This window comes from Ogataea angusta (assembly GCF_019207475.1).
Source record: "Ogataea angusta isolate 61-244 chromosome Unknown 61-244_NODE_11_length_350522_cov_89.849751, whole genome shotgun sequence".
Lineage (NCBI taxonomy): Eukaryota > Fungi > Ascomycota > Pichiomycetes > Pichiales > Pichiaceae > Ogataea > Ogataea angusta.
Window position 1 is genome coordinate 182670 of NW_025065225.1, and position 25833 is coordinate 208502.

General features: G+C 56.1%; 18 protein-coding genes across 18 annotated transcripts; 11 read left to right on the forward strand and 7 right to left on the reverse strand.

Annotated features, from left to right (window-relative positions):
- Positions 1-20: 20 nt before the first annotated feature.
- KL928_004857 (uncharacterized protein) lies at positions 21-593 on the forward strand (the record flags this gene model as incomplete). Its single annotated transcript, XM_043205601.1, has 1 exon — positions 21-593. The coding sequence occupies one exon, from the start codon at positions 21-23 to the stop codon at positions 591-593; it is 573 nt and encodes a 190-aa protein (XP_043057852.1).
- Positions 594-737: 144 nt separating this feature from the next.
- KL928_004858 (uncharacterized protein) lies at positions 738-4313 on the forward strand (the record flags this gene model as incomplete). Its single annotated transcript, XM_043205602.1, has 1 exon — positions 738-4313. The coding sequence occupies one exon, from the start codon at positions 738-740 to the stop codon at positions 4311-4313; it is 3576 nt and encodes a 1191-aa protein (XP_043057853.1).
- Positions 4314-4355: 42 nt separating this feature from the next.
- On the reverse strand, positions 4356-6169 carry KL928_004859 (uncharacterized protein; the record flags this gene model as incomplete). Its single annotated transcript, XM_043205603.1, has 2 exons — positions 4356-4978; positions 5071-6169. The coding sequence occupies 2 exons, from the start codon at positions 6167-6169 to the stop codon at positions 4356-4358; spliced, it is 1722 nt and encodes a 573-aa protein (XP_043057854.1).
- Positions 6170-6250: 81 nt separating this feature from the next.
- Positions 6251-6688, forward strand: KL928_004860 (uncharacterized protein; the record flags this gene model as incomplete). The annotated part of the gene is made up of 1 exon (XM_043205605.1): positions 6251-6688. The coding sequence occupies one exon, from the start codon at positions 6251-6253 to the stop codon at positions 6686-6688; it is 438 nt and encodes a 145-aa protein (XP_043057855.1).
- A 67-nt stretch (positions 6689-6755) lies between these two features.
- Positions 6756-8616, reverse strand: KL928_004861 (uncharacterized protein; the record flags this gene model as incomplete). Its single annotated transcript, XM_043205606.1, has 2 exons — positions 6756-8204; positions 8497-8616. The coding sequence occupies 2 exons, from the start codon at positions 8614-8616 to the stop codon at positions 6756-6758; spliced, it is 1569 nt and encodes a 522-aa protein (XP_043057856.1).
- A 122-nt stretch (positions 8617-8738) lies between these two features.
- On the reverse strand, positions 8739-11645 carry KL928_004862 (uncharacterized protein; the record flags this gene model as incomplete). Its single annotated transcript, XM_043205607.1, has 1 exon — positions 8739-11645. The coding sequence occupies one exon, from the start codon at positions 11643-11645 to the stop codon at positions 8739-8741; it is 2907 nt and encodes a 968-aa protein (XP_043057857.1).
- Positions 11646-11775: 130 nt separating this feature from the next.
- On the reverse strand, positions 11776-15054 carry KL928_004863 (uncharacterized protein; the record flags this gene model as incomplete). Its single annotated transcript, XM_043205608.1, has 1 exon — positions 11776-15054. One exon carries the CDS (start codon positions 15052-15054, stop codon positions 11776-11778), a length of 3279 nt encoding a protein of 1092 aa, XP_043057858.1.
- Positions 15055-15165: 111 nt separating this feature from the next.
- KL928_004864 (uncharacterized protein) lies at positions 15166-15516 on the forward strand (the record flags this gene model as incomplete). The annotated part of the gene is made up of 1 exon (XM_043205609.1): positions 15166-15516. The coding sequence occupies one exon, from the start codon at positions 15166-15168 to the stop codon at positions 15514-15516; it is 351 nt and encodes a 116-aa protein (XP_043057859.1).
- Positions 15517-15660: 144 nt separating this feature from the next.
- On the reverse strand, positions 15661-16180 carry KL928_004865 (uncharacterized protein; the record flags this gene model as incomplete). Its single annotated transcript, XM_043205610.1, has 2 exons — positions 15661-15838; positions 16011-16180. The coding sequence occupies 2 exons, from the start codon at positions 16178-16180 to the stop codon at positions 15661-15663; spliced, it is 348 nt and encodes a 115-aa protein (XP_043057860.1).
- Positions 16181-16652: 472 nt separating this feature from the next.
- KL928_004866 (uncharacterized protein) lies at positions 16653-18083 on the reverse strand (the record flags this gene model as incomplete). The annotated part of the gene is made up of 2 exons (XM_043205611.1): positions 16653-16893; positions 17626-18083. The coding sequence occupies 2 exons, from the start codon at positions 18081-18083 to the stop codon at positions 16653-16655; spliced, it is 699 nt and encodes a 232-aa protein (XP_043057861.1).
- A 72-nt stretch (positions 18084-18155) lies between these two features.
- On the forward strand, positions 18156-18818 carry KL928_004867 (uncharacterized protein; the record flags this gene model as incomplete). The annotated part of the gene is made up of 1 exon (XM_043205612.1): positions 18156-18818. The coding sequence occupies one exon, from the start codon at positions 18156-18158 to the stop codon at positions 18816-18818; it is 663 nt and encodes a 220-aa protein (XP_043057862.1).
- Positions 18819-18860: 42 nt separating this feature from the next.
- KL928_004868 (uncharacterized protein) lies at positions 18861-19265 on the forward strand (the record flags this gene model as incomplete). Its single annotated transcript, XM_043205613.1, has 1 exon — positions 18861-19265. One exon carries the CDS (start codon positions 18861-18863, stop codon positions 19263-19265), a length of 405 nt encoding a protein of 134 aa, XP_043057863.1.
- A 158-nt stretch (positions 19266-19423) lies between these two features.
- KL928_004869 (uncharacterized protein) lies at positions 19424-20098 on the forward strand (the record flags this gene model as incomplete). Its single annotated transcript, XM_043205614.1, has 1 exon — positions 19424-20098. The coding sequence occupies one exon, from the start codon at positions 19424-19426 to the stop codon at positions 20096-20098; it is 675 nt and encodes a 224-aa protein (XP_043057864.1).
- Positions 20099-20221: 123 nt separating this feature from the next.
- KL928_004870 (uncharacterized protein) lies at positions 20222-20824 on the forward strand (the record flags this gene model as incomplete). Its single annotated transcript, XM_043205616.1, has 1 exon — positions 20222-20824. The coding sequence occupies one exon, from the start codon at positions 20222-20224 to the stop codon at positions 20822-20824; it is 603 nt and encodes a 200-aa protein (XP_043057865.1).
- Positions 20825-20860: 36 nt separating this feature from the next.
- Positions 20861-21787, reverse strand: KL928_004871 (uncharacterized protein; the record flags this gene model as incomplete). The annotated part of the gene is made up of 1 exon (XM_043205617.1): positions 20861-21787. The coding sequence occupies one exon, from the start codon at positions 21785-21787 to the stop codon at positions 20861-20863; it is 927 nt and encodes a 308-aa protein (XP_043057866.1).
- A 718-nt stretch (positions 21788-22505) lies between these two features.
- On the forward strand, positions 22506-23569 carry KL928_004872 (uncharacterized protein; the record flags this gene model as incomplete). Its single annotated transcript, XM_043205618.1, has 2 exons — positions 22506-22574; positions 22811-23569. 2 exons carry the CDS (start codon positions 22506-22508, stop codon positions 23567-23569), a joined length of 828 nt encoding a protein of 275 aa, XP_043057867.1.
- A 79-nt stretch (positions 23570-23648) lies between these two features.
- On the forward strand, positions 23649-24582 carry KL928_004873 (uncharacterized protein; the record flags this gene model as incomplete). The annotated part of the gene is made up of 2 exons (XM_043205619.1): positions 23649-23665; positions 23754-24582. The coding sequence occupies 2 exons, from the start codon at positions 23649-23651 to the stop codon at positions 24580-24582; spliced, it is 846 nt and encodes a 281-aa protein (XP_043057868.1).
- Positions 24583-24675: 93 nt separating this feature from the next.
- KL928_004874 (uncharacterized protein) lies at positions 24676-25797 on the forward strand (the record flags this gene model as incomplete). The annotated part of the gene is made up of 1 exon (XM_043205620.1): positions 24676-25797. The coding sequence occupies one exon, from the start codon at positions 24676-24678 to the stop codon at positions 25795-25797; it is 1122 nt and encodes a 373-aa protein (XP_043057869.1).
- Positions 25798-25833: the final 36 nt, after the last annotated feature.

The window sequence follows — 25833 nt, forward strand, 5'->3', positions numbered from 1 at the left end:
ATTTTTATTTTTCGAGTCTCATGTCCCTCACAAACGAAGAGTTACTGGGATTGCACCACCAGGACGAGCCCGAGCTGCCGAAAAAACGGCGCACGGTGCACAAGCTGACCGACGAGCTGCTTCTGGGGCCGCGCGGCCTGCCTGCGCTGCACAGATCGCTCAAAAAGTACAGGTTCCACCACAAACGCGCCGCAGACAGACGACGCGACGAGTACACGAGATCGCACCATTTCGACAACCTCACGCGTCTGCTGCACATCTACCAGTCCTGGGGCCACGACATCTACCCGCAGTACAAGTTCAGGGACTTCATCCCGGTGCTGAGCCGCGCCATGGGCAGCACGGAGGTGCGCAACTACAAGCGGCAGCTGATGAGGGGGGAGACGGGGCACGCCCAGCAGGAGCAGAATCAGGATCGGGATCAGGATCAGGAGCCGGAGCAGGATCCTCTGCCCGGCGGCGAGCTGTTTGTGTCGGACGACGAGCTGTACACGCCGATCGGGCAGGCTGGGGGGCAGTTGCCCGGCCACGCCGGCGAGCACAGCGGCCCGTCCGCGGAGGAGCTGGAGCTGGCGCGCGAGTTTGGGTTCTAGACGGGCCCCCCTTACTGACACATAATTCTATGGCAGTGTATAGTGCATTTTTTTCGTGTGATTTTGCTTTAACAAATAACTCTGTCAGACGTTAGCAAGACAGGCAATTGGCGCAGACGAAAACCGAGCAACTTGATCTTTGCGATGACGCGCACAAGACGGAATACTGGGTTTTTCAGCGACGACTCGGACGCGGGCAACGCCTCTGTGGACGACGACGCCCGGTCGCGGCGCAAGCGGTCTGTGCCCCTCGACGAGGACTCTGACTCGGACCTGGTGCGGCCGCACCGCACGCGGGGCCGTCGCTCGGTCAATTACAACGAGGACGCGCTGCTGGCCGCGCTGGACGACGAGATTGGCGACGCGGGCGATCCAGAGCACGGTGTCGGGCGCAAGCGGCGACGCACGCGCTCGCGGCCCGCCGACGACGACGAGTTCGACGCCGACGACGCGGTGGCGAGCGACTCGAACGATTTCGAAGACGACGACGGCTCGTTCGACTCGGACGACTCGCTGCGGCCGCGCAGACGGCGCCAGCCCGGGTTCATTGTGAAGGACGACGAGGACGTGGCGTCGGACGAGGAGTACGACGTGCGGGCAGAGAGAACTCGCCGCAACGGGCGGCCAAAGCGCCGCGGACGCGGCCGGCCGCGCAAAGAGCCAGTCGAGGAGCTCGACGACGACGAGAGCGAGGAGGAGGAGTCGCTGACGATCGCGGACGAGCTGAAAGCGCTGCAGGACGACTCGCCGCTGAACTCGCCGGTGCAGCGCAACCTGCGCGAGCGCAAGAACGTGAACTACCAGCTGCCGCCGCCGATGTTGCAGGCTGAGCCTGAACGGTTTGACGGGGCCGACAGTCCGCGCAGGGGACGCGCGGGCGGGCGGTTTGGCGGCACGGGCACGGCGGTGCCCGCCAGCACGCAGATCCGCCGGCTGTTCCCGACGGTGGGCCCGTTCGGCGGCGGCGACGTGCACGCGCTGTTCCAGAACGGCGGCGCCGCAGACACGCTCACGGCGATCGGCAACGTCGAGAGCAGCGACTCCGAGGACGACAACGAGCTGTTCAAGCCGACGGACCCGAACAAGCTGAGCATCGTGACGGTCGACAGCGGCGCGTCGGGCAAGAAGAAAAACACCCTCGCCGACACAGACCCGCTCGGCATCGACACCAACATCGACTTCTCTGTGGTGGGCGGGCTCGACACCTACATTGACCAGCTCAAGGAGATGATCACGCTGCCGCTGCTGTACCCGGAGATCTACTCCAAGTTTCACATCACGCCGCCGCGCGGCGTGCTGTTCCACGGCCCGCCGGGCACGGGCAAGACGCTGATGGCGCGCGCGTTGGCCGCGTCGTGCTCGTCGCAGCACCGCAAGGTGACCTTTTTCATGCGCAAGGGCGCCGACTGTCTGTCGAAATGGGTCGGCGAGGCCGAGCGGCACCTGCGGCTCCTTTTCGAGGAGGCCAAGCAGCAGCAGCCGTCGATCATTTTCTTCGACGAGATCGACGGCCTCGCGCCGGTGCGCTCGTCCAAACAGGAGCAGATCCACGCGTCGATCGTGTCGACGCTGCTGGCGCTGATGGACGGCATGGACAACCGCGGCCAGGTGATTGTGATCGGCGCCACCAACAGACCCGACTCGATCGACCCGGCGTTGCGGCGGCCCGGCAGGTTCGACAGAGAGTTCTACTTCCCGCTGCCGGACGTGAAGGCGCGCGAGGAGATCCTCAAGATCCACATGCGCAAGTGGGACCACCAGCTGGACGACGCGTTTGTGCGCGAGCTCGCACGGCTCACCAAGGGCTACGGCGGAGCAGACCTCAAGGCGCTGTGCACGGAAAGCGCGCTGAACGCGATCCAGCGCGCGTACCCGCAGATCTACCGCTCCAACGACAAGCTGCGCATCAACATCAACAAGGTGCGCGTGGTGGCGAGCGATTTCACGCGCACGCTGGAGCGCATCGTGCCGTCGAGCGCGCGCGCAACCTCGCTCAGCTCGAGCCCGTTGCCCGAAACCGTTGCGCCGCTGCTGCAGCCGCAGCTCGACGCCGTGCTTGCGCGCGCCCGCCGCGTGATTCCGAGCGAAAAGCCGCTCTCTCTGCTCGAAGAAAGCCAGTACGTCGATCTGACCGCGTCGAAGCCAGACGGCGGGTTCCGCCACCAGCAGCTGCTCGCCCGGCTCAACCAGCAGCGCGTGTTCAAGCCGCGGCTGCTGCTCGCGGGCAGCAGAGGCGACGGCCAGGAGTACGTCGCCAACGCCGTGCTGCACAGCTTCGAAGGCTTCAACGTGCAGACGCTCGACTTTGCCAAGCTGCACTCCGACGCGTCGATCGCCCCGGAAAACCTGGTGATCCAGCTGTTCCAGGAGCTCAAGCGGCACAAGCCCAGCATTCTGTACGTGCCGTACGTGCTGGGATTTCTCGACGAGATCACGCCGCCGCTGCGGTCCACCATCAGCACGCTCGTGCGCACGCTCGGCGCGAACGAGCGCGTGCTCATTTTTGGGATGATCGAGGAGCAGCAGCTGCTCGACGACCGGTACTACGACGAGCTGGCCGCCGTGTTTGGGTTTGCGCGCTCGGATGTGGTGCAGCTTGCCCGGCCCGACGAGCGCCAGCGCGAGCGCTTCTTCGAAAGCGTCTGGACGTGTTTCCACATGGCCCCACTCGACTACAACGAGCTGAGCCTGCGGCCAAAACGTAAACTCAAGGAATTGCCCAAAGTGGAGGTCGAGGAGCAGCCGCGGGCCGCAGAAAACACAGCCACCAGCGACGCAGAGCTCGCCAAGAGCGACATGCGCCTGAAAAACACGCTCAAGGTCAAACTGTCTGGCCTGATGGACCTGTTCAAGGCGCGCTACAAACGCTTCAAAAAACCCGTCGTCGACGACGCGTTTCTCGTGCACCTGTTCGAACCAGAGCCGGACCCCGACGCGCCGTACCAGCGCCAGGGAGACCGCATTCTGGAGGTGGCCACCGGCAGGCTCTACTACAACATCGACCTCGACGTGATCGAGGAACGGCTCTGGAACGGCTACTATTCGGAGCCCCGCCAGTTCCTCAACGACATCGAGATGATCCTCAAGGACGCCAAGACGTCTGGCGAGCGCGACCGCGTGCTCAAGGCCAACGAGATGTACGCGAACGCGCAGGTCGGCATCGAGGAGATGGAGGCTGCGTTCCCTCAGCTGGCTGCCGAGTGGAAGGCCGCCAGACAGCGCGAGAAGCGGCGCGAGGCTGAGTACCTGCGCAAGGTGCGGGAGAAAGAGGAACGGGAGCGCGAGCAGGCCGAACAGGCGGAGCAGGAGCCGGCCGGCACAGTGCAGCAGGTGCAGCAGGCACAGCTCCCCAATGGGGGACCCACGCAGGGTCACGTGACCTCGGAGGCCGCAGGTGCAACCAGCGTGGAGGTGGCGCCGGTGGAGCCGGCCGAGCAGCCGGTCAAGGAGGAGCTACAGAAGGAGGTTGAGGAGGAGCAGAAAGAGCAGCCCGAGTCCGAGTCGTCGGACGAGGAGTATCCGGAGCCGCCAAAAGAGCAGCTGGTCTATTCGGAGGACAAACTAATTAAATTGCAGCGTCTGTTGCTGGACAAGTCGGCCGGGATGTCTGTGGAGGAGCTGGAGAGACTGGCGTCGCGTCTGATCGAGATGGTCTGGGACGAGCGGATGAACGTGGACAAGAGCGCGCTGCTGGACCGCATGGAGACCCTGCTGCGCTAGCCGTCGTACTCCTCGATCTGTTTGCCCACATGGAGCTTCCTCTTACGCAGCCGTTTGATCTTCTTGAGCAGTCGCAACTTCTTCTTGCTCTCCTGCTCTTTGACCCTGGTATAGAACTTCATTGTGAACGGCAGCAGGCAGTTGGTGGCCACGACCCAGCCTATCAGGACGCACACGTTGCGCGGCATGTTGGCGTGCTTGTACGTGTTGAACAGCAGCGTTTTGTACAGGTCGTAGCCGTTCTTTATAGGCATCATGTATCCATAACGATAAAATTTCGGACTCAAGTTGAGTGGGTAGTATGTGGGGGCGATGTTCGACACCATCCAGAAAAACATCCACATAGGAATCAGGTTCGGTTTGGCGGCCTGCAGAAAGATGCTTATGTTCTCGTTGACACCGCCGAGCGACGACAGGACCAGGTACGACACGAGCCAGAAGATGAGGAACCCCACCTTGTGTGGGTACGCCGTGTATATGTCGATCTGGAAGAAAACCTGCACCAGCGTGTACCCGAGCCCGAGCACCAGGAAGGTTACCTGCGACGAGATCAGCCGGAACGCCAAAAAAGAGCTGTCTTTGAGCTGCGATGCGATTTTGTTGTGGTACGGCTGGAAAAACGCAAATTGTAGCAGCGACAGCAGATGCAGGTACACGAGACCGAACTGCTGCGGACCAGCCACGATCGGGTCCAGAAGGTGTGCGGGGGTGAGGTCGGTCGTTTTGAAAATGATGGGCTTCAACAGTTGCTGCAGACTATCCAGTTTCTGCTCGTCCGATAGCTCTTCCAGAAGCCGTGCGGTCATGTTGGGCTGTATTTCGGTGAAGAATGTTTGCAGCTGCGCGAAGCCGCGCGTGAAGTACGACGACTCCGCCACGTAGTCGCGGCCTGTTTCGTAGATCACCTCCACCACGTCCGACGTGTTGAAGCTCGTGCCGTTCTGCAACGCCTCCAGATACCGCGACCCGGCGCCCGGCTGCACTAGCACGGCTCCCCAGATCTGCTGTCTGTACACCTTGTGGGCGAGAATCGAGTGCAGCTGACTTGTGTCGTTGGAAATCGTTTGGTACGGCTTGGCAAGCCACGTGCCGATCAAAGGCATCATTTTGGTAGCTTCGACGACGTACTGCGAAAGCAGGTCGTCTTCATCGACAACGACCCAGAAATGGAAGCTTCTCAGCCGCGAGTTGCGGTGGTACATGGCTCCCCAGTACAGACTGTAGATGGCCATGATTACGCCCGTGATGAAAGCGTAGCCCTTGACGAAATGGAGCACGGTTTTGATTTTGTTGAACTTGGGGTCGAAAAAGCCGATTTTCGTGAGCTTGTCCTTGACCTCGTTGGTGACCTGACGGCGGATGCTGGTGAGCTTTGTGATGGTGGGTTCTCGGGCCAAAGACGCCGTCTGGCTCGCGTCGTCGTGGTCGCTTTCTGAGTCCGATGCGTCGCTGTTCAGCACCGCAGAAATGACCTCCTCGTTGGCGTCGTTGGCAGAGCTGGGAATCAGGCCGTCCACGTAGAATGGCGACGTTCCAGGCGCCGTCTGCTGCGTGAACTGTCTCGTGAGTCGTCGGCTGGAAGGCTCCTGCAGCGCCTCCTCGGAAACTGCGCGCTTGAGCCACGAGGTCAGCGTCGATCTGCGTCTGCGAAACCCAGAGTTGCGGCGCGGGTGCGGATCTGGCGATTTCGAGTTGTCTGCAGCCCAGGGCTCTGGCACAGACGCAGTGGAGTTCTGCCTGGATTTGGGCTGGTCTGGAGGGCGGTACGACTGGACGTGCTGGGCAGTCGATAGTGGGTCTGAGTCGAGCGACGACAGCGACGCCTCGTCTATCTGCGAAAGCCGCAATGGGTCCATGAAGAAGAGTGGAACTTTGATTAATTCCTTATCTAAAATAATTAATTAAATTATTTTTTTAATTAATTTTTTCTAGATTTCATGTCGAACCTTCTGCAGACAGAAATCCAGCAGAAGCTGAGCCAGGCAAACATGCGAATAGCCGGCTGGCTGGGCGGCGAGAGCGGCGGGGCGCCGGAACGGAACGCATTTGAGGACCTGCCCGTGATCAAGCCCGGCGCCGGTCTTGACCTGTCCTCGGATACGGCCAGAATAGGCGATTTCACGTCAGGGAAGACGGTAAAAAAAATGAAAAACCCGCAACGACCGCAGTCGCGGTCGCTCCAGGCGTTGCAGAACAAGCTGCGGAACGCCAGCAGAGACAAGGCACGCGCGAGAGTGGAGAAAACGAAGCGGGAGGCCTCAAAGCAGGCCCCCGGCGGGAGTGCACAGTCTGAGGACGACTCGGACGAGGACGAGGTGGTGCGACGGAAGAAAAGCGGTCCCACCGCCAAGAAGGTGAGCAAGCGGCCATTTTAGCATCGAACAGTGATCTCGCATTCAAAACAAATAGAAACAATCTAATACACTAGAAAAATAGTACAAATTAATCTTCGACGAGCGAGCTGAGTTTGATTTTCTTTTTGGCCATCAGATCTTCCTCGGGCTCGGAGTCGGAGTCGAACGAGCGCTTTGTGTCCTTCTGAGCGGCAGGCTCGATGGACTGGAGGTGCGACTGGGACTCGGAGTTGAGGAGGTCCGAGATGGAGGAGTTCCTGCCCCCACTGGAAGATTGTGGGTTGGTAACGGTAATGAGCGGCACCATGGAAGAAGATGTTGGCCCCGCGATGGAGGACCCCACAGAGGTCCTGCTGAAGATGGAGTTGGAGCCGCCGGTCGAAATGGAGGAGACCGAGTTTAAGTTGTGTTGGACATCGTATACAGAGGGTCTCATTTGCATGATGCGCTGGTGGGAAGGAGGTTGTGGGGGCGGCGTGTTCCTGCGTGGGGTGAGCGGCTGCGAGTGCGCAGGTTTGGAGACGGGGGAGTTAAAGCGATGGGGAGGCAGAGCCGGCGACTGTGGAGCAGGCGACTGGGGGAAGTACTCGTTCGGAATGGACCGCGGCAGGCGCATCTCGTGCTGCATCAGCGGCGCAGACATCTTGGGATACGACCCGGTACGTCTCTGGGTCGCGACATGGGACGGCGCTGGCAGGGAAGGGTACTGCTGGTCGGAGTGGGGGTAATATTGTAATGGTACAGGGTTCTGCGGGGGGAGAGGTGCTATGTGCGGCGCTGGGGCTAAAGGGTCCAAAAACACCGACGGATATCTGTTTCGGGAGGAGGACTGGAAGGAAACCTCAGTGTTGTCGCTGATGTGTGTATTAAGCGTCGCATTTCGGGACTTGTGTTCCACGTCCGGCATGGAAGGCAAAATTATGTGGCTGTTGTACTCGTATGGTACTTGCTGATGCGGCGGTGGCGGCGGCGGCGGAACGTCGTGGTACGGGATGTACACCGTGGGCTGGTACTCCACGGGCTGGTAGAAGTGGTCATACTGCGGCTGTTGGGGCGGATAGTACTGCGCAGCGACAAACTCTGTCGCCTGCTGGGCCGTAGCTTTCTGGGTGCCCGACGAGCGTCTTTTGATGTAGCAGAGCGACCCTTCGTCGCCCTTGCGGAATCTCCCCGTGGAGTGGCGGAACTCCCACACCTGCATATTTTTCAGCTCCTCCTCCGACAAGCCCTCGTTCGGCCTGGAAGGAGGAACGGGAGGAGGGTTGTTGTCGCACACTTTGTGGAAGCCGTACATGTGGAGCTGTCTCACAAAGGACGCGACGTTGCCGTGCTTGAAATAGCCCGTGAGGGCGTTCGCAAACTCTGCTCCGGGCAGTAACGCAAACGTGGTAAAGTCGTTTTGATACGTCCGGCTCCACCAGATCAGATGGGCGAGTTGCGGGTCGTTGAGCATGGCGTAGAGTTTCTGGACAAACGCCGAGACCTTGGGGGGCGGTGTGGGCTCCTGGTGTTGGCCCAAGGAGGGTTTCCTGTCCGACTGGGCCATAAAAGGCGGCAGTATTGGAGGATGCCCGTGGGAATTCTGAGACATTGTTGGGAACGGGCCGTTTCAAAGAAGTGAAGGCAGCAGAATGCAAAAACGAACAGATATTTCACTACCCATACAATCTGCACATCCAGAGGACAGGCGGGAATCTTTGTGTTTTGACAAAAGTATCTTGCAAGTTTTAACTTTTTTTTATTTTAGACCTGGTCTATTTTTTCGTTTCTTTTGCAACCTAATTTGCCGATATGAAAACTATTCCAGTCTTTATTCGTATACTGCATACAATGGCGATTATACAAATAACGCCATGATCAGCAACCTGTAGACCAATAGGGCGTTTTCTCTGCCCAGATGATGCAAGATCCATTAATGCATCATGCTTTGGTAATGACCTAGCAGCCATCGCCCTTCGCTAAGCGCAGTTGCGATCTGCGCAACCTGTGCACTGCCTCCCAACGGCTGCATTTTTTTAGTTTGGTGCTCATACCACCGGCTCTTTGTCTATTGTCACTATTTAATCCACTATCACACTGTATTGTGCTGCATCTTCCGCAGCACGCTCCTGCCACTCAGAATGTTGTTTACTGTAATCATGTCGGTCCAGTGCATGTCCTTGCCCTTTCTGAGCGCCACGTCCGTGTAATTCTCCCAGAGCTTGTCCACCTCCTCGAAAATCACGTTTGTGCCGTGGATCCCCACCACTTTGGCGTTGTCGCTCACAATCAGGTGCTTCTTGCCGTGCTTGTACACAAACTTCAGGTCCGTCTCAGAGTGGCCCTTGAACGTCAGGTTCGAGCCAAAGCCTTCGTTCCACAGCCGGCTGATCGCACGCTGCGCGGCAAAATTTGTTTCCTCAATGTACTGGCATGCCTTAATTGCAAACCGTGCAGCAAGACACCGATCCATCGCGGACGGAACTCTACCTTGCTGCACGTGACCCGGAATAGCTGTGCGGCTCTCGAATTTGCCGCCTCCGCTCTCCCTGATGATCTCGGCAATGAGGCTGGTGCTGTACGTGTCGGACGCGTTCTCGTTGCGGATGAACATCTTGCCCGACCGGTTGTCGCCCTCGTCCTTCTTGAAGTTCTGCGCCAGCAGCTCCAGGTCCTCCTGCAGCGTACGCAGGCTGATTTTCTCCTCTGGTGTGTACACGGCTAATGCGCCTGTAACAAGCCCCGTGTAAGACGCGACGTAGCCCGAATTGCCGCCTTGTACTTCCACGACAAACACTCTTCTTCGGGACGCGGACGCACTTTGCTTCACCGCATCGCAATATTTCACAAGCGTGTTCAAGCATGTGTCAGAGCCCAGCGAATATTCTGTACCGGGGACATTGTTCGAGACAGTTGCAGGCAGGCAGACCATCGGCATATTGAAGATGGGATAGTTTTCCTTGGCGACTTTCAGCTCGTGCAGCGAGCGGAATGCCTCAAACCCGCCGATGATGATAAGGCCCTGTATTTCGTACTTCTGCATGTAGTAGGCCACCGTGCCCATATCTGTCGACGGCAGCGTCCTGTTCGTGCCGATCTCGGACCCGCCCAGGTTGTGCCACTCCTCCACGTCCAGCCAATCCAGCTTTCTCACCGCCCCGTGGCGCACCAGCCCGGACCACCCGTTCTGGATTCCGTACGGCGTGTGGCCTTTCGACAGACAATACAGCGCCGCGGCGCGCGTTGCCGGGTTCAGCGTGGCCGTCGGAGCACCGACGTGCACGATGGCAATGTTCAGCCGCTTCGACTCCTCCACCACCTGCGACCCGTCGTCGTGCTTCGAGATGTCCAGGAAGTTGGCGTAGCTCTCTTTGAACGTCGAGTCGCGCAGGCCCATCGCCTCGTCGAACTTCTTTGCCGCGATCGCCGTCGCCACGCTTTTCGTCAGCTTCACCGCCTCCATCAGCGGCTGCCGCACAATCTTGCCGTCCAGAATGCCGATCATCGGCGACGGCGTGTCCGGCGTGCTCTCCAGAACCGCCCGCACCGCGTCCACGCCTTGCATCGTGGCCAGCATCCGGTCGAACGCCACCGCAGAGCCTCCGCGCTGAACGTGGCCCAGCGTGGTGATTCTCGTGTCCAGGCCGATCTCAACCAGGCAGTCCTTGACCTGCTGCGACGTGATGGGCTGCAGCTCGTCGTCCAGAGCGCCCTCGGCCACAATCACCGTCGTCTTGCGCCGGCCCTTTTCTCTGTGCCGCAAACACACCTTCTTGAGCTCCTCGCGCCAGCCAGACGCGCTCGGCGGCCGCTCCGGGATGAAGATCGCGTCTGCGCCGCACGAAATGCCCGCCATCAGCCCCAGCCACCCGCAGTGCCGGCCCATCACCTCCACGACAAACGCGCGCGAGTGCGACGACGCGGTCGAGTCGATGTAGTCCACCATCTCGCAGATCCGCTCCAGCGACGAGTACGCGCCGATCGTGTTGTCTGTCGACGCCATGTCGTTGTCGATCGAGCCAACCAGCCCCACGATCGTCAGATGGCGGTATCTCGCCGTCTGCTCCGCGCTCAGCTCGCCCGTCGCAACGAGCTCGTCCACCAGCGACGGCCACTCGCTTCGGAACAGGTCCGCGCCCGTCAACGACCCGTCGCCGCCGCACACCACCAAGGCGTCGATGCCGCGCAGAATCATGTTTTTCGCCGCCTTCAGCCGGCCCCATCTCTCCTTGAACTCCATGCAGCGGGCCGTTCCGATCAGCGTGCCGCCCAAGGACAGCCACCCGCGAACGTCGTCCCACTCCATCTTGCGCAGCAGGTCGCCGCCCTGCACGAGCCCCGAGTACCCCTCGTAACACCCGTACACCTCGCAGTCGTAGTAGATGCCGGACCGCACAACAGCACGCACCACGGCACACATGCCGGGCGCGTCGCCGCCGGACGTCATCACGGCGATCCGTTTCTTGGCCGTGAGCACGCTCTGCAAGCCGGGGTCCGGCTCCTGCTCTTTCTGGGCCACTTTTGCGGCGCCGTCTTTTTTCGTCTCATCTGGCTGCCTGCTGAAACCCAAACGGTTGCCGATCGGGTCTAGAACGTAGAACTCCACACGGCCCTTGCCCGGCTCGACCCGGTGGCCGTTGGCCTCGCACACGGCCCTCACTTTGGACGGGTCCGCGCTGTAAAAAACGAGCTCCCCAGGAAGCTCAATATTCTTGTGCACGTCATGGCTCACTAATCTCAGCTTGATAATTGTTCCTTTGCTGTATGCTCCGCTCGCGCCGTGACCCGTCGGCTCGGCCGCAGGAAAACAGCTGAACCAGCACTCCTTGCGGGAGTCGTTGGAAACCCCCACCAGTTCGGCGCCCGCGGTGTTGGCGTCCTTGGAGAACGTCTTCACGACAGACAGCCCGAACGACTTGAAGAATTGGATCAGCGCAACATAGTCCTGTGTCCTGGTGGTCACGAACGAGCTAAAGTTAAACGACGAAACAAGCGACATACAGTTATCTTTCACGATTTCGCCCTTATATAATATAATGGGTCGATGTCTTCCTGATCACCTCACGTCGCAAACGTCTGTCCGAGCCACGCCTCAGACCACGCCTCAGACCGGAGCGACCAGAAATTATTTAGTATTTTGCAGCGTTTTTCTTGAACAGGCCAAACCCGCGTTTGCGGCGCGGCGAGCTCGTCTCCTCGGACGTGCTGGTCATCGCGCGCTCCAGGTTCGTGAACGTCAGCACGTGCGGGATCCGCGGCCGCTCCGCGGTGCCGCCCGCCGCCGCCGCCGACGCCAGCTCGCTCTCGCTCTTCGTCTTGTACACTGCTGTTTCCGGCAGCGAGCTCGTGGACCCGGCGTGCGGTTTTGGCGGCCGCACGGACGCGGCCTTGAGACGCTCGGACAGCTCTCTGAGGTCGTGGGAGCCGCGTCTGTGCTCCTTCAGCTGGGCGATCATTTCGCGCGTGTTGATCGCCCGTAGCATTAACTTGATATCGCTGGCCAGCGTGCCGGACTCCACAAGGATGTCGATGATCAGATCAGAGCACGCGGGCGCGTCCGGGTTCATCAGGCTCTTGAGCGTTGGCCATTCTTTGGTCTCTGTAGGCTGTTTCTCGATGTAGGACTCGAAGTCTCTGTAGTGCTGCTCGTTGAGCAGTCCGAACGTTTCTCTGACCGAGTCGCTGCTGCTGCTGCTGCTGCTACTGCTCTGGCTGTCCTCGGTGGCCATTTCGTGCGATCGGACTTTGCTGGCTGTGGGGAACGAGTCCCGGAAGTGGATCTCGGAGTTTTCGAGGCTGCCCGAGCTGGAGTACCGGCCGATGGCTTTGGACGCCCGTTTCAGCAGCGTCAGGTCCATCAGATTATCGTCCAGCGCGGCCAGCTGCTCGGTGAATTTGTCGATCGCAGGGATCCCCGTCTCTCCGCCGTCAACAGCGTGGCAGCTCTTCGCCTGCACCACCAACGCGGCCTCTTTGCGCGCGATCACCACAAACAGGGCTTCTGAGATCAGGTCGTACAACAGCGGCACCTCGTACAGATTGGCAATCATCAGCAGTTCCACACACGTCGGCACGACTTTCCAGTTGCTGCCCAGCTGTCCCGTGTACAGAAATTCAGAGAACGCACGCACTGTTGGCTTGGAGAACGGCAGACACAGCGTCCGGGGCAGGAAACGCGCGTCCATCTTGGCCTCTGTCGCGTCTGGGAAATCGACGCTCTCCTCTCTTGGACGGTCCGACAGACTGGCGTTTGACAGAGGGTCCACGTCCTCCATGCCCGACAGAGCCTGTGTGAGCCGGCTTGTGGAGGCGTCTTTGGGACCAAACGACGGGGCACGGAAATCAAACGACGTGGTGGACTCGTTCGGGTCCTGCGGCAGTTCTGGCATTGGTGGCTGCGGAGGCAGCTCGTCAAGTATGAGCGGCGAGCCCAGCAGATAACCAGAGGCCTCAGAGACGTCTATGTTGGGATTGGAGAATGCCGACGACGACGACGAGCTCGAGATCCCAGAGCTCCGGCGCAGATTCGAGTTTTTCACAGACATTGATAATTTCTCGTACCCGAGCATAGAGTTCCGTCGCGAACACCCCGAGTCTCTTCTGGAGGCAGCAAGCGAGCTGCGTCTGGAGGCCGGCAGAGAGCCGAACCGGGACGTGCCAGACAGCGGCGACGATTTTCCAGACTCCGGGAATGGGTGTCTGAACAACGGGGCGCGCGATTCGGGCGTTTTGGAGGACCTCAACGACCCGGAGAACTCTGTTTCCGCCGGCGAGCTCTCGATCGAGCTGGACTCTGTAAATTCGGGCAATGCGTGGCGGTCTGCAAAAGCCCTGGCGTACGCGTCGGCAAGCAGCTTGTCGAAACGGCTTCCCCACCGTTTGCGGCACAGATTGAGCGGCATCGAGATCGACGTGCCGTCGGAGCAGATGAACTCAAAGTCGGAAATCGAGGTGGACCGTTCAAACGCGTTCTTGCCCAGAGCAACGGCGTACGGAGGAAAAACCGAGCGGATCGAGTTGGTCATGATCTGCGGCGCGACGTAGTGCGAGTACGCGGCAAAACTGGTGTTCTCCGACTTGTCGAGCCCCATGGACGACGGCACGTGCTGCGGAACGGTCTCCGGCACGTTGCTGAACGCTTTTTCCATCTCTATGCCGTACGTGTTGGTGAATGGCAGCGACACGGTGTTGAAATGCGAGAAATGTTGCACGCTGGGCAGCGTCATTAAGGATTTGGTGTTCCCGAGAAAAACCACCTTGTGGTGCGAGTTCCACACGAACCCTTTGAAAAAACGGTGCGACCGCGCAGAATGAGTGCACGATATTTGCAACCGCATCCAGGTGCGCGAGATCCTGTTGAATATGTACAGCGAGATCGAATGCTCGCCGGGCCGGAACCCTGTGACAATGAGGTTTTCTCCGAAATAGCCCAGCGTCGGGTAGTCCAGCTCGAACGGCACAACTTTGGTCGAGTTGGTCGACATCAGCGACATCACTGTCCCGGCCACGCCTTCGCCGATCGGGAACGTGATGAACGGCTCGTGTTTCTGGTCCGGCTGTTTGTGGTAGAGGTATATGGGCGGCACCTGCTGCGTCGAGTCGAGTGCCTGAGCCGGGATGGCAGAGTTCAAAGAGCTTCGCAGCCCCAAGCTTCGTAGACCAGGCACCTCCACCTCCGGCCCGTCCATGGCGCTGTACTTGATCTTCCCGCTGCTCTCATCGTCCTGTATCCTAAAAACCAGATTCGGAAACCATTGCTCGGAAACGACGTCGTATATGTGCGACACGAGAATCTCCTGTTTCTCGTCGGATGTTCCGCCAAAAAGAATAATACCCTGGTGCGTCGGCCTCCCCACAACGTGCAGTTCAGGGAGAAACATCGACATGTGGTCGAACCGCTTCAGAACCACGTTGTTGCCGTCTGGAAGGAGACATTTCCACGACTTGTCGAAGCGGTCGAATCTCCAAACGTCATTGAGCGTCTTGATCCTGTTGCGCCGGTCAAAACACAGCCCGCCGTATATGTACAGGTAGTTATCGTGGACTATCATAGAATGGAACATTCTGGGTCTGGGCCTTTCGAACTTGTGTTTTGCATGCAAATGGATCCACTTGCGGTTTAGCAGATTGAGCGAGAAAACTTCGGGCGACAGATACTCGTTGTAGTCGCTGGGCGGGTCTGTTTCGCGCGCCACGGCAGCCTTGAACTCCGACTCCACGTCCTGCAGCGAGAAGCCTGCCTTCAATGACAAGGGCAGCACCGACCCACTGTAAACAAGGATTCTGGAGCGATAGATGTCCGTCGACGCCCCTGAGCGCACGTCCAGCCGGTTGGCAGGGTCCTCGTCGTGCGCATTGGGCATTTCCACCCAGTAGCACTTGCTGGCAGACGAGTCTAAGGGCGGCATGGGGAGCTGAGGGTGATTAAGTTTTTAAATAAGTAAGTATGGGGAAGAAATCCGTTCGCGAACGACCCTGGCTGGAAATAAAATTGTAAATTTATTATTTTGTTCAACAACATGCTGCCACTATATCTCCTCACGTCGGTGAAGACACAGCCTATTCTGGTGGAATTGAAGTCTGGAGAGACCGTGAATGGGCTACTGGAGAACTGCGACTCCTGGATGAACCTGACACTTAACGATGCCGTCACGGTGGACTTGCACGGCAAACGGTTCGAGAAGGTGCCCGAAGTGTATGTGCGTGGGAACCAGATCAAGTACGTGCGCATGAGCAACGACATCATCGACAAGTTCAAGGAGCAGAACAGAGGCCAGAATAGACAGCGGCCTATGCAGAAGAGACAGCAGAGAAACGGAAGGGACAGAGACCCAAGAGAGAGGCGGAACGGGAACCAGAGAATAAAATGAGCGCTACAGCGGCGAGGGAGAGGCGCAAGGAGAAGTGCACCACGTGGACAGAAAACAAATGCTAGCACGAAAAATATAATGTGTTACACTGAACAGATATCGTAATTCCAGCTTATTTTATTTCCATTAATTTGTATTTCCAACTCATTTATTTCCATTAAATGTATGCAACCCAAATTCCTTCATTCCCGAGCGGAATGCCGTAGGACTGCAGAATGCATAGATGCAGAACCCAGCAAGAGATCCAGCAGCGAATTGGAGAGCCCTGGTCCGCCCGTGACGTGGTCGAAATGTCGTACGATTATTGCTATCGGGGTGCATGCTACCATCGCATGGCGTCGAATCGCTGCGAATCGCTGCAAATGCAACCAACGGCAATTAAATCCGCGGCGTCGAAAGCATGATCTCACGTCGCGGGACATGCATGTATCATCTTACAGGGCATATATGTAGCGATCTTGACGGAGTTCTTTTTTCCTGTAATAGTTCGTTACATAATGTACCCTGCAGTAGCAAACAATAGTGAAATCTTACGAGCTGGTTTGACACTGACTAATTGCAAAAAAGCCCAGAACCAAGCTCTGGCAGGGTGGCAAGCCCGGCCCCATGGGCTGCGTCTGTGGCGGTCGCAAATTAGCTGGTAGTTCTGAGGCGGTAGCAACATATACCTGGTGTGGTTGCAGCTGCTTCTAGTTGATGTCAGCTTCTGGAACAGCTGAAAAAGAAATGGATGCTTGCCTTGTGTGCGCCACTCGATCGGCAGCAGTTCAATGAGACTTTCACGGGGGCATTTTCGGCACAATCTCCAAAAGTCTCAGGCGACTTTTCCTGGAAGCTTGAAAATTCATAGCTCCATGGGTTTTGGTCCTATGGTCTTCCAACTTGGTGCGTTCAATCCCCGAAGTTCTGAGCTCTACAACAGTGCATTTTTCGTGCTGAAAGCTGATTACAACGATCTGCCGTTTCACATGATTTGGTGTACGTGATTCAAAAACTTGAAATGTTAGGGCTTCTTGGCGGAGCAGTAGTTGTTGAACTCTCCTTACGGAGAAAATAGAAGAGATCTCGAAGTGAGAGATTCTCGTCTTTGCCTCTTCCGGGGGGCAAAAAAACTAGCCACAAAGCAGAATACCAGGTTAGCAAGACAGGTGCAAATCAGATGTTACAGCTCTCAAGCTGGCAGCGTCAATGCGGTTCCGAGTTCTTGCGATAGAACAGTCTGAGGGTGGTCTCTGGTAAAAGCAGTGATACACCAACAGATCCATTCCTAGCCATTCCATATGGCTTATCAACCCATGGCGGGCTATTTTGTGCTTTGAGCTCAAATCTTGTGAGGGAACGAAAGAAGGCCGTGGTTTTGCGGCTCCAATGAAGATTCTAGGTCTATAGTCCGTGACACTTTCAAGTGGTTGACGTCGTTTAAGAGACAAAACATGCGGAAGGGAATGTATTCTTGAGTATTCTGTCCACCGCTTTGTTCATGCTGAGGCCGGCATAGAAAATGAGCTTATCATGGATCAAACGCGATTGAGTGAGTTGGTCACTTTGGAGTGCAGAATATCCGATCGAACTTGAAAGGAGGATGTCTCGCTGAACAGTACCAAGTAAAATAGCACACACTCGAAGCCGTACGGTGTCCAGCAAAATTACTACCAATCAACCTCTTAATACGGAGGAGAGCTTCAACTTATCATGGCTCGTCCTTGATTCCGGCCTCTCATGGTTCTTTCATTATCTCCTGCCAGATTCCAGGAAAAGCAAAGCACAACTCTCAATGGTCCCATGACTCCCTGTAGTATTGGATAGCATCAGAAGCACTGAGTGCTACTTCAGCCCTATTTTGCTGGAAACGCAAGCTTGCAACTGCCTCTGAATAACTATTGATTCAGATTGGACTCCACGTACTTGATTAGTGGGAGTTGCTTTTGGTAGCTAGAACTTCTGGAAGCCATAAGAACTTCGCTGCCAATGACGGATAGGCCAAAATTCACTCATCCAGACACTCATCATCGCAGACGCAGTCTATACTGGATTAACATGACTACCATTCAGATTCCGTGTGATTCTTGCTGCTCTATTTACATACTCATCTGGTGCAATCTCTCAAACCTCTCTCTCTTTCTCTTTTCCTGGTTGCTCTGGATCTTGAACTTCCTCTTCAGCTGAGCAAGTTCTCTAGCTTCCTTGAGCCTTTTCTCGGCAAGGTAAATTCTTCTTTTGCGCTCTCCTCCGTGAAGTTTCTCGCCCCTTGGGATCTCGTGCAACTCGGCACCCTTCCTATATCTTTCCTGCCAGTCCAGAATATATTTTCTGGCACGAGGCTCCAGTCCCTGTTCTTTCATCCCTGAAGAGCCCAATTCCCAGAATTTCTGCCAGTCGTTCTCGAAAGTCTCTGTGTATTCAGACACACCACGGCCAATCTTTTGTAGGAACGTGCTCACGTCGGGCACTTTTTCCGTTGGCTCCGGGGTCGGAGGTCTGATGGTTTTTGTAGCGTAGGTTCCAAAGCGCGTGTATCGCCAGACGATGCTGGATGTGCTGGAAATCAGCGATGTTATCCGGAACATGCTGAATATTGAATTTTTCGACTTTTTTTTTTCCAAATCGATTTTTCTGCCAAATATTCAGTGCACAGTCTCATGTCTCTGGAAAACCTAGATGAACTGCAATGGCGGTCGCCCGAATGGGTCAATACGTTTGGGCTCCGCACAGACAACGTGCTGGAGTATTTTTCGCAGTCGCCGTTCTTCGACAGAACCTCCAACAACCAGGTCCTCAAGATGCAGAACCAGTTCACAGATACAAACTACTACAACAAACCATACGACCAGCTGCTGCAGGACCTGCGCAAAATGAAAGGCGTCGAGTTTGTCATTGCGATGGTCCGCGAGCCGGACTTCTGGATCATCCGCAAACAAAACAGACTCTCGGAGAACGAGACCGTCACCATCTCCGACTACTACATAATAGGCTCGAGCGTGTACATGGCTCCCATCACGCACTCAGTTCTGTCGAGCCGGTTCCTTGCGAGTGTGCTGAGCCTCAGAAACGCAAGCAGCCAGTTGCAGGATCTGCCCGCGTTCTCGCCGTCAAACGGCCACCAGTACCTGCTCCAGACTTCCGACTCGAGCGCCCAACATCCGTACACCGACAGTGCAGCACAGATACCCGACACGTCTGCGAACGCGTTCAGCAACCTGCTGAACCTTTCGCTGCAGAACAACGCGATTGAGCTGGACTCGATGCCGTCGACGGGGATCAGCGAGGCGTCTGTGCGGATGGAAAAAACAGAGAGCACATAAAATAAACAATTGTGCGAAATAATTTATTTACCCCTCAAAATTATGAGACATTTTAGAGTGCTCAGACAGGCACAGGAGGTGCTCATTCGTTCTGGAAAAGGCAATCCCACAGGACTGACCGGGATCCATCAACATCCCAATCCACGGCCGGTTCTGATCAAGCTCTACAACTCGACGTTGACGAAGCTGAAGGAGAAGTTCCCTGAGGAAAGTGTGTACCGCAAGAGTGTTGAGTCGCTGACGAAGAGCAGGCTGGCCATTGTGGAGGCCAACGACGTGGTGGAGCAGATCGAGCAGAAGATCGGGTGCGGCCTGGTGGAGGAGCTGATCATCCAGGCGAACGAGGAGTACGAGCTGTTGCACAAGATGGCCGAGTGGCGGGTCTGGGACGAGCTGGAGGAGAAGCCGCTTCCCGACCAGTGGGTTTACTGGGGCAAGGGCGTCTGATTCTGCGCAAATAGCTACAGGTATTTATGATTGGCAGAGTAGAGCTTTTTCCGGGCAAGAAATATTTTTCACCAGATATTTGTATGTTACGGACTTGTTTTGCACGGCCAGTTGTGAGACCTTTTGTTCGGACCTACTTGCCGCGGAAAAGACCCAGCATGTTCAAAATCAGCGACATTTTCAAGCCAAAGGTGGAGACCCAGAAGGACGAGCTCGAGGAGCTGAGGCCTGTCAACGGCAAGTACGACCACCTGCTCCCGATCGTGTGGATCGACTGTGAGATGACCGGTCTGGACCTGCTGAACGACCATATCATTGAAATCTGCGCCTTGGTCACCGACAGGCATCTGCGGCTCATCGACGACGAAGGGTTTGAGGCCGTGATCCATTATCCAGAAGAGCGCATGAACCAGATGGACGAGTGGTGTCGGACGCACCACGGCGACTCTGGGCTGACGAAAAAAGTGATCGAATCGACCAACACGCTCGAAGACGTGGAAACCCAGCTTCTAGAGTATCTGAGCAAGTACATGTCGAAGGGCGTGGGCATTTTGGCCGGAAACAGCGTGCACGTCGACAGACAGTTTCTGTGCAAGGAGATGCCGAAAATCACCGACTACTTGACGTATCGCATTATCGACGTGTCGTCGATCATGGAGATTTCCAGGAGACACAACCCGCAGGTGAACGAGTACAGCCCAGAAAAGGTGGGCGCGCACACCGCGCGGAGCGACATCCTGGAGAGCATCAACCAGCTCAAGTACTACAGAGACGTGTATTTCAAGGGTCCCGGCGAGGTGGATTTCGGCAGCCGAAAGCGGCGACACGCATAGGTAGGTATGGCCGGTGTAAGAAGAGTGGATAGTTATATATTTTTTTTCTGGACGATCGACGCAGGCGTGCTTATCGACGTTAGGCGCAATAAAATCTTAAAAACATATACACTTCGCCCCAAGATGAACGTTGAGCCATTTCCCGCCCCCTCGTCGCCAGAAAGACTGACCGTGTCGCCAACGTCGTCGCATACCGCCAAGGACCACCGTCGCAGACGCTCGTCGTCGCTGATCTCGAAGGTGGAGCCAGAGACGTTCGAAACAAAACAGGACCAGGACATTCAATCCAACATGAACGCCAACTGGGTTCATTTCAAGGGCGCCTGGATCATCCACATCGTGATAATAATACTACTCAAGCTGTTTTACGACCTGATTCCGATGTTCAACAACGAGTGGAGCTGGACCCTAACAAACGTCACCTATGTCATAGGGTCGTATATCATGTTCCACCAGATCAAGGGAACGCCTTTTGACTTCAACAACGGAGCGTACGACAACCTTACCATGTGGGAGCAGATCGACAACGGCGACCAGTACACCCCGGTCAAGAAGTTCTTGATGGGGGTTCCGATCTTCCTGTTTCTCATCTCCACGCACTACTCGTACTACGATCTCAACCTGTTTGTTGTGAATCTTGTTGCCTGTCTATGCGTCGTGATCCCAAAGCTTCCTTACAGCCACAGAGTGAGGGTCAACATTCCCTACATCACAGACCAAAATTAAGCCACTATATAACAATAATACCTTTTTAGTGTACATTCACAGTCGCTTGCGCGTGATTTTGCGTACCTTGACGAACCGCGCGAGGATCTCGCTGCGCGCCAGCACCTCCTCTGGCGGACAGTGGAACTCGCGTTCCAGCTTCTCGGGAGCGAGCATCCGTTTGTCTTTTGTAGCACGGTACAGACGAAGGTACCGCGAGAGATGCGTCCATTGCGCTCTGCTCCAGCGTTCTGCGTGTCTCAGAACGCCGTCTTGACTGCGCGGACTGCGTGGACTGCGTGGACTAGCCTCAGGACTGGCCTCTGTAGTGCGCTGCGAATTACGATCTGGACTATGCTCCAGACTCCGTTCTGGACTGCGTTCTGGAGTCTTTTCGGGTCCGGTCTTCTGGGCCTCCGTTCGCCCCCCGCTCGACGCATACCCCCCCGGCTCGGCCTTCTCGCGGCGTCTGCGCTCGACAAAGTCCGCCACGCGCAGAATCGTCGCCTCGGCGTCCACCTCGTCCCGCACAGACTGCTCCACCATCAAGCTTTCGCCCTGCTCCTTGTCTCGCTCGTCCTCAGAGTCCTCGAACTCGCTGCTAATGTCCACAATCGGCGCCTCCTGGCGGTCCAACCCTTTGAGATCCTCCTCTTCGTGTAACGGACTCCCAGGAAGCTTGATAGGAGACATCACGCTCGAATTGTAGTCGTTGTAGTTGTAGCTGCCCGCTTCGCTGTCAGTTCCGTCCAGCTGGACGTCGTCGTCGAGATCCACAGGTGGCTCTTTGCGCACAGGAGTGCCTGCGTGCAAGGGCCCGTTTCCCTTGGTCTTCAAGGGCACCTTCGAAACGGCGAACGACGCGGTGCTGGCGGGCGAGTTGCCGGTCTCGGGCGTGTGTAGCGCGGATCTGGGACTGCTGTGCTCGGCTCGCCGCGAGCTCGGGTACTTGAACGGCGAAAACTGGATCCGTGGTCGACCCATGGTTTAGATTAGGTAATTTGTTTGGGAAATAATATCTGAATAAATTTGTCTGTCACGTGATCAGAAAGGCGTAGCAGTGTCCTGGCCAACGACCTGATGATGTGGGAGGGCGTACCTTGTGGAAGCCTGCGTGAGGCGCAATTATGGGTATCAGCTTCAGCAAAAAGCTCTGGTGCAGCTTTTGGCCAGAGCTTGATGGCAGAGCTAGCTAGGTGTTTTTTAGCAGCGGAAGCCGCTGCTACTCTGTATCTTGCTGGATAGCTTGAATTTTCGGCATTTTGAGTAGAATCTATCCTGGTCTTATAGGCTTCATACAGATGTACAGAGTGACACTATTAATACAAGGCTCTTACAGGCATTATCTTATGGTTGCAGGAAATATTAATTTACAGGCATGTTTCTGTGACTATGCACAAGTGTGGGCAAGTTCAAAGGGACATGAGCATAATCGCGTTTGAATCACTACAAGGAGGCTCATATTGATTGAGAAGCTGTTTTTTGCACCACAGCTGCGGCCAGACCAAGAGATGATGAAACCGAATGTCAAGCCATTAGCTGTGATTTATAGGGCCCCATGCGACGTCTTTCAAGTCGTGGACAGAGTCTCACTCTGTTTAATTGAAGTCCACGAGAAGGTCAAAGACAGTGGATAGAACTCATTGGGCGTTCAGAAAGCTAACTGAGTGCCGAAAAACTGACTTTGGAGACAATATGAACGATGCCACGCAGATACGATTTCCGCGATCGTGCCACGGGTTGGGCTGGGATGGCCCCCACCACTGGACTAGTAATCCAGCACCGCAGATACTGCTCCCACTGTCCACAGCTGTCGTTCAATGTTATGTCTGGCACAAAACATCCAACCACCTCCCTGCTCTGTGCGTACACAGCCAGACTATATTTTTTCAATTTTTTTTCTAAAAAAAATTTTATCCCTACTTATTTACAATGGCTACTGGGAAAACAGAAAAGGCCCGCCGGGTGCGCCAGAACGACTTGCGGGACGGTAATCTCAGGGTCAAGGGAGAGAACTTTTACAGAGATGCAAAGAAGGTGAAGCATCTGAACATGTACAAGGAGGGCAAGGCCGTGAGAAATGCCAAGGGAGAAATTATCAAGGCTGCCTACTTGCAGGACACAAAGGCCCCAACGGCCAGAGTGGACCCCAACAGACGGTGGTTCGGTAACACGAGAGTGATTGCGCAGGACGCTCTGACCCATTTCAGAGAGGCCATGGGCGACAAGAAGGACGACTCGTACACCGTGCTGCTGAAAAGAAACAAGCTGCCTATGTCGCTTTTGGACGAGAAGGACACGAGCGAGTCTCCGAGCGCGCGTATCTTGGAAACGGAGTCGTTCGAGCACACTTTTGGTCCTAAGGCCCAGCGCAAGAAGCCCACCACGGTGGTTTCCTCTCTGGAAGAGCTGGCCCAGCTCACCTCTGCGGAACAGACACAATACGAGGAGAAACAGGAGCTCAAGCCCACGCTCGGACTTATGGGCGGTGTCGACACCGATGAGTTCAGCGCGGAGGCCAAGGAGTTCATATTCTCCAAGGGCCAGTCCAAGAGAATCTGGAACGAACTGTACAAAGTGATCGACTCGTCGGACGTGGTTATCCACGTGCTGGATGCCCGTGACCCACTGGGAACACGGTGCCAGTCTGTTGAGCAATACATCAAGAAGGAGTGTCCTCATAAGCATCTGATCTTTGTGTTGAACAAGTGCGATTTGGTTCCCACATGGGTTGCTGTAAGTATACCATTTTTTTTCCACGTTTGAATGGCACCATGCTACCAAAGTTTTTTGTCAGGATATTCCATCTGCCAATATGGCTTATCTGTTACAACTTTGGGAGATCATGTTCGCCAGTCGTCGGTCTGTATCGTTTTGATGCTGGCCGACACCCTGCTGCGCTCCGTTTTGGGGCCGGCAACATGGTGTTTTGGGCCTTTATGAGTTGAAGGAGTCTTAGTCACCGGCTTCTTCGTAGTAAAAGGCCCAACATTCAAACGTGCTTTCTTTTCGTTTTACTGACTATTCAGGCTGCGTGGGTGAAACACCTGTCCAAAGACTACCCTACTCTGGCGTTCCATGCCAGCATCACCAACTCTTTCGGCAAAGGATCGCTGATCCAGCTGCTGCGTCAGTTTTCCGTCCTCCACCAGGACAGAAAACAGATCAGCGTTGGTTTCATTGGGTATCCCAACACAGGAAAGTCCAGTATCATCAACACGCTGAGACGCAAGAAGGTGTGCACGGTGGCTCCTATCCCGGGAGAAACTAAGGTGTGGCAGTACATTACGTTGATGAAAAGAATCTTTTTGATCGACTGTCCCGGAATCGTGCCTCCATCCACGAAGGACACCGAGGCAGACATTCTGTTCCGCGGTGTTGTGCGTGTGGAGCACGTTTCGAACCCAGAACAGTTCATTCCGGACCTTTTGGCCAAGTGCGAACGCAAACATCTGGAGAGAACGTACGAAATCAAGGGGTGGAAAAATGCGGGCGAATTTATCGAGCTGCTGGCGCGCAAGCACGGAAGGCTGCTGAAGGGAGGCGAGCCCGACGAGAGCGGAGTGGCCAAGCAGGTGATTGCTGACTTCAACAGGGGAAAGATTCCGTGGTTTGTGCCGCCTCCAGAGGACACTGAGGAGCGCACGGGGGTGGACAAAAAGGCGGCGTACAAGAGAAAGCGAGCCGAGCGCGAGGAGCGTGCCGAGGCCGAGCAGCAGGCAGAGTACGAGGCCGAGCAGGAGGACGACCTGCTGCCAAAGAAGCAGAGAACCGAGTAGAGGTGTAATTATTATTGCCGGTGTAAGGATGCGCGGGTCTTGGTAATTTTGGAGTCCATAGGAATATAATTTGATTTTTTGAACAAGGCAAGCATGACGAACCAGATGAATATGCGGTTCATGTCGCAGTTCCTGAACAACCCCGAGCTGCTCCAGCAGGGGTCCGGGTCGGGCAGCCTGCCGCAGCAGCAGAAGGTGGGCATGATGATGTCTCCGCAAGTTCATAACAGAAGCATTCAACAGCAAGTGCTGGCGGCGACGCTCCAGCAACAGCAGCAGCAGCAGCTTTTGCAGCAGGTCCAGCAGCAGCAGGCGGTGCTGGCGGCCCAGCGACTCAGCCAGCAGCAGATGCAGCAGAAACAGCAGCCGCAATCGCTCCAACCCCAGCCGATGGTGAGAGAGGTGTGGAAGGACAACCTGGAGAGCGAGATGATGGTCATACGGGAGCTGGCCGAGCGCTACAACCACATCTGCGTGTCCACGGAGTTTGCTGGGATAGTTGCGCGGCCGATCGGGTCGTTCCGGTCGACAAAGGACTACCACTACCAGACGATGAGATCGAACGCAGATTTACTGAATCTGATACAAATAGGCATTACATTGAGCGACAAGGACGGCCGGCGGCCCGAGGGTGTTCCGTCAACGTGGCAATTTAATTTCAAGTTCGACTTGGACCAGGAAATGTACAGCAGAGAGAGCATAGAGTCGCTGATCACGACTGGGCTCAATTTCAGCAGGCTCAAAGAGTTTGGCATCGACGTGTTTGAGTTTGCACAGGTGTTGACGGACAGCGGGCTGTGTCTGATGAAGGACAACGTCTGGATCAGCTACCACGCGGGCTACGACTTTGGGTTCATCACGTCGCTGCTCATCAACAGAAACATGCCAACGAGCGAGGAAGAGTTCGAGGAGTGGCTGGGCCTGTATTTCCCGACGTTTTACGACATCAAGTACATATCTGTCTCGCGTGTCGGCGGAACGCACAAGACACGGTCGCTCGAGACGCTGGCGGAAGAGCTGGGCGTCATCCGCAACGTGAACCATAATCTGCTCCAGGTGGGAGGACAGTCGATGCTGACGCACCTGTGTTTCTGGGAGCTGCGCAGGCTCGTTGGCGACAAGGAGGTGGGCCAGCTGGCCAACCACATCTGGGGGTTTGCCGACGACAAGACCCAGTTCACTCCCGAGCAGAAGATGATGTATCTAAATAGATAGTGTAGAAATTCTTAATGTTTCCATTTTCGCTCATTT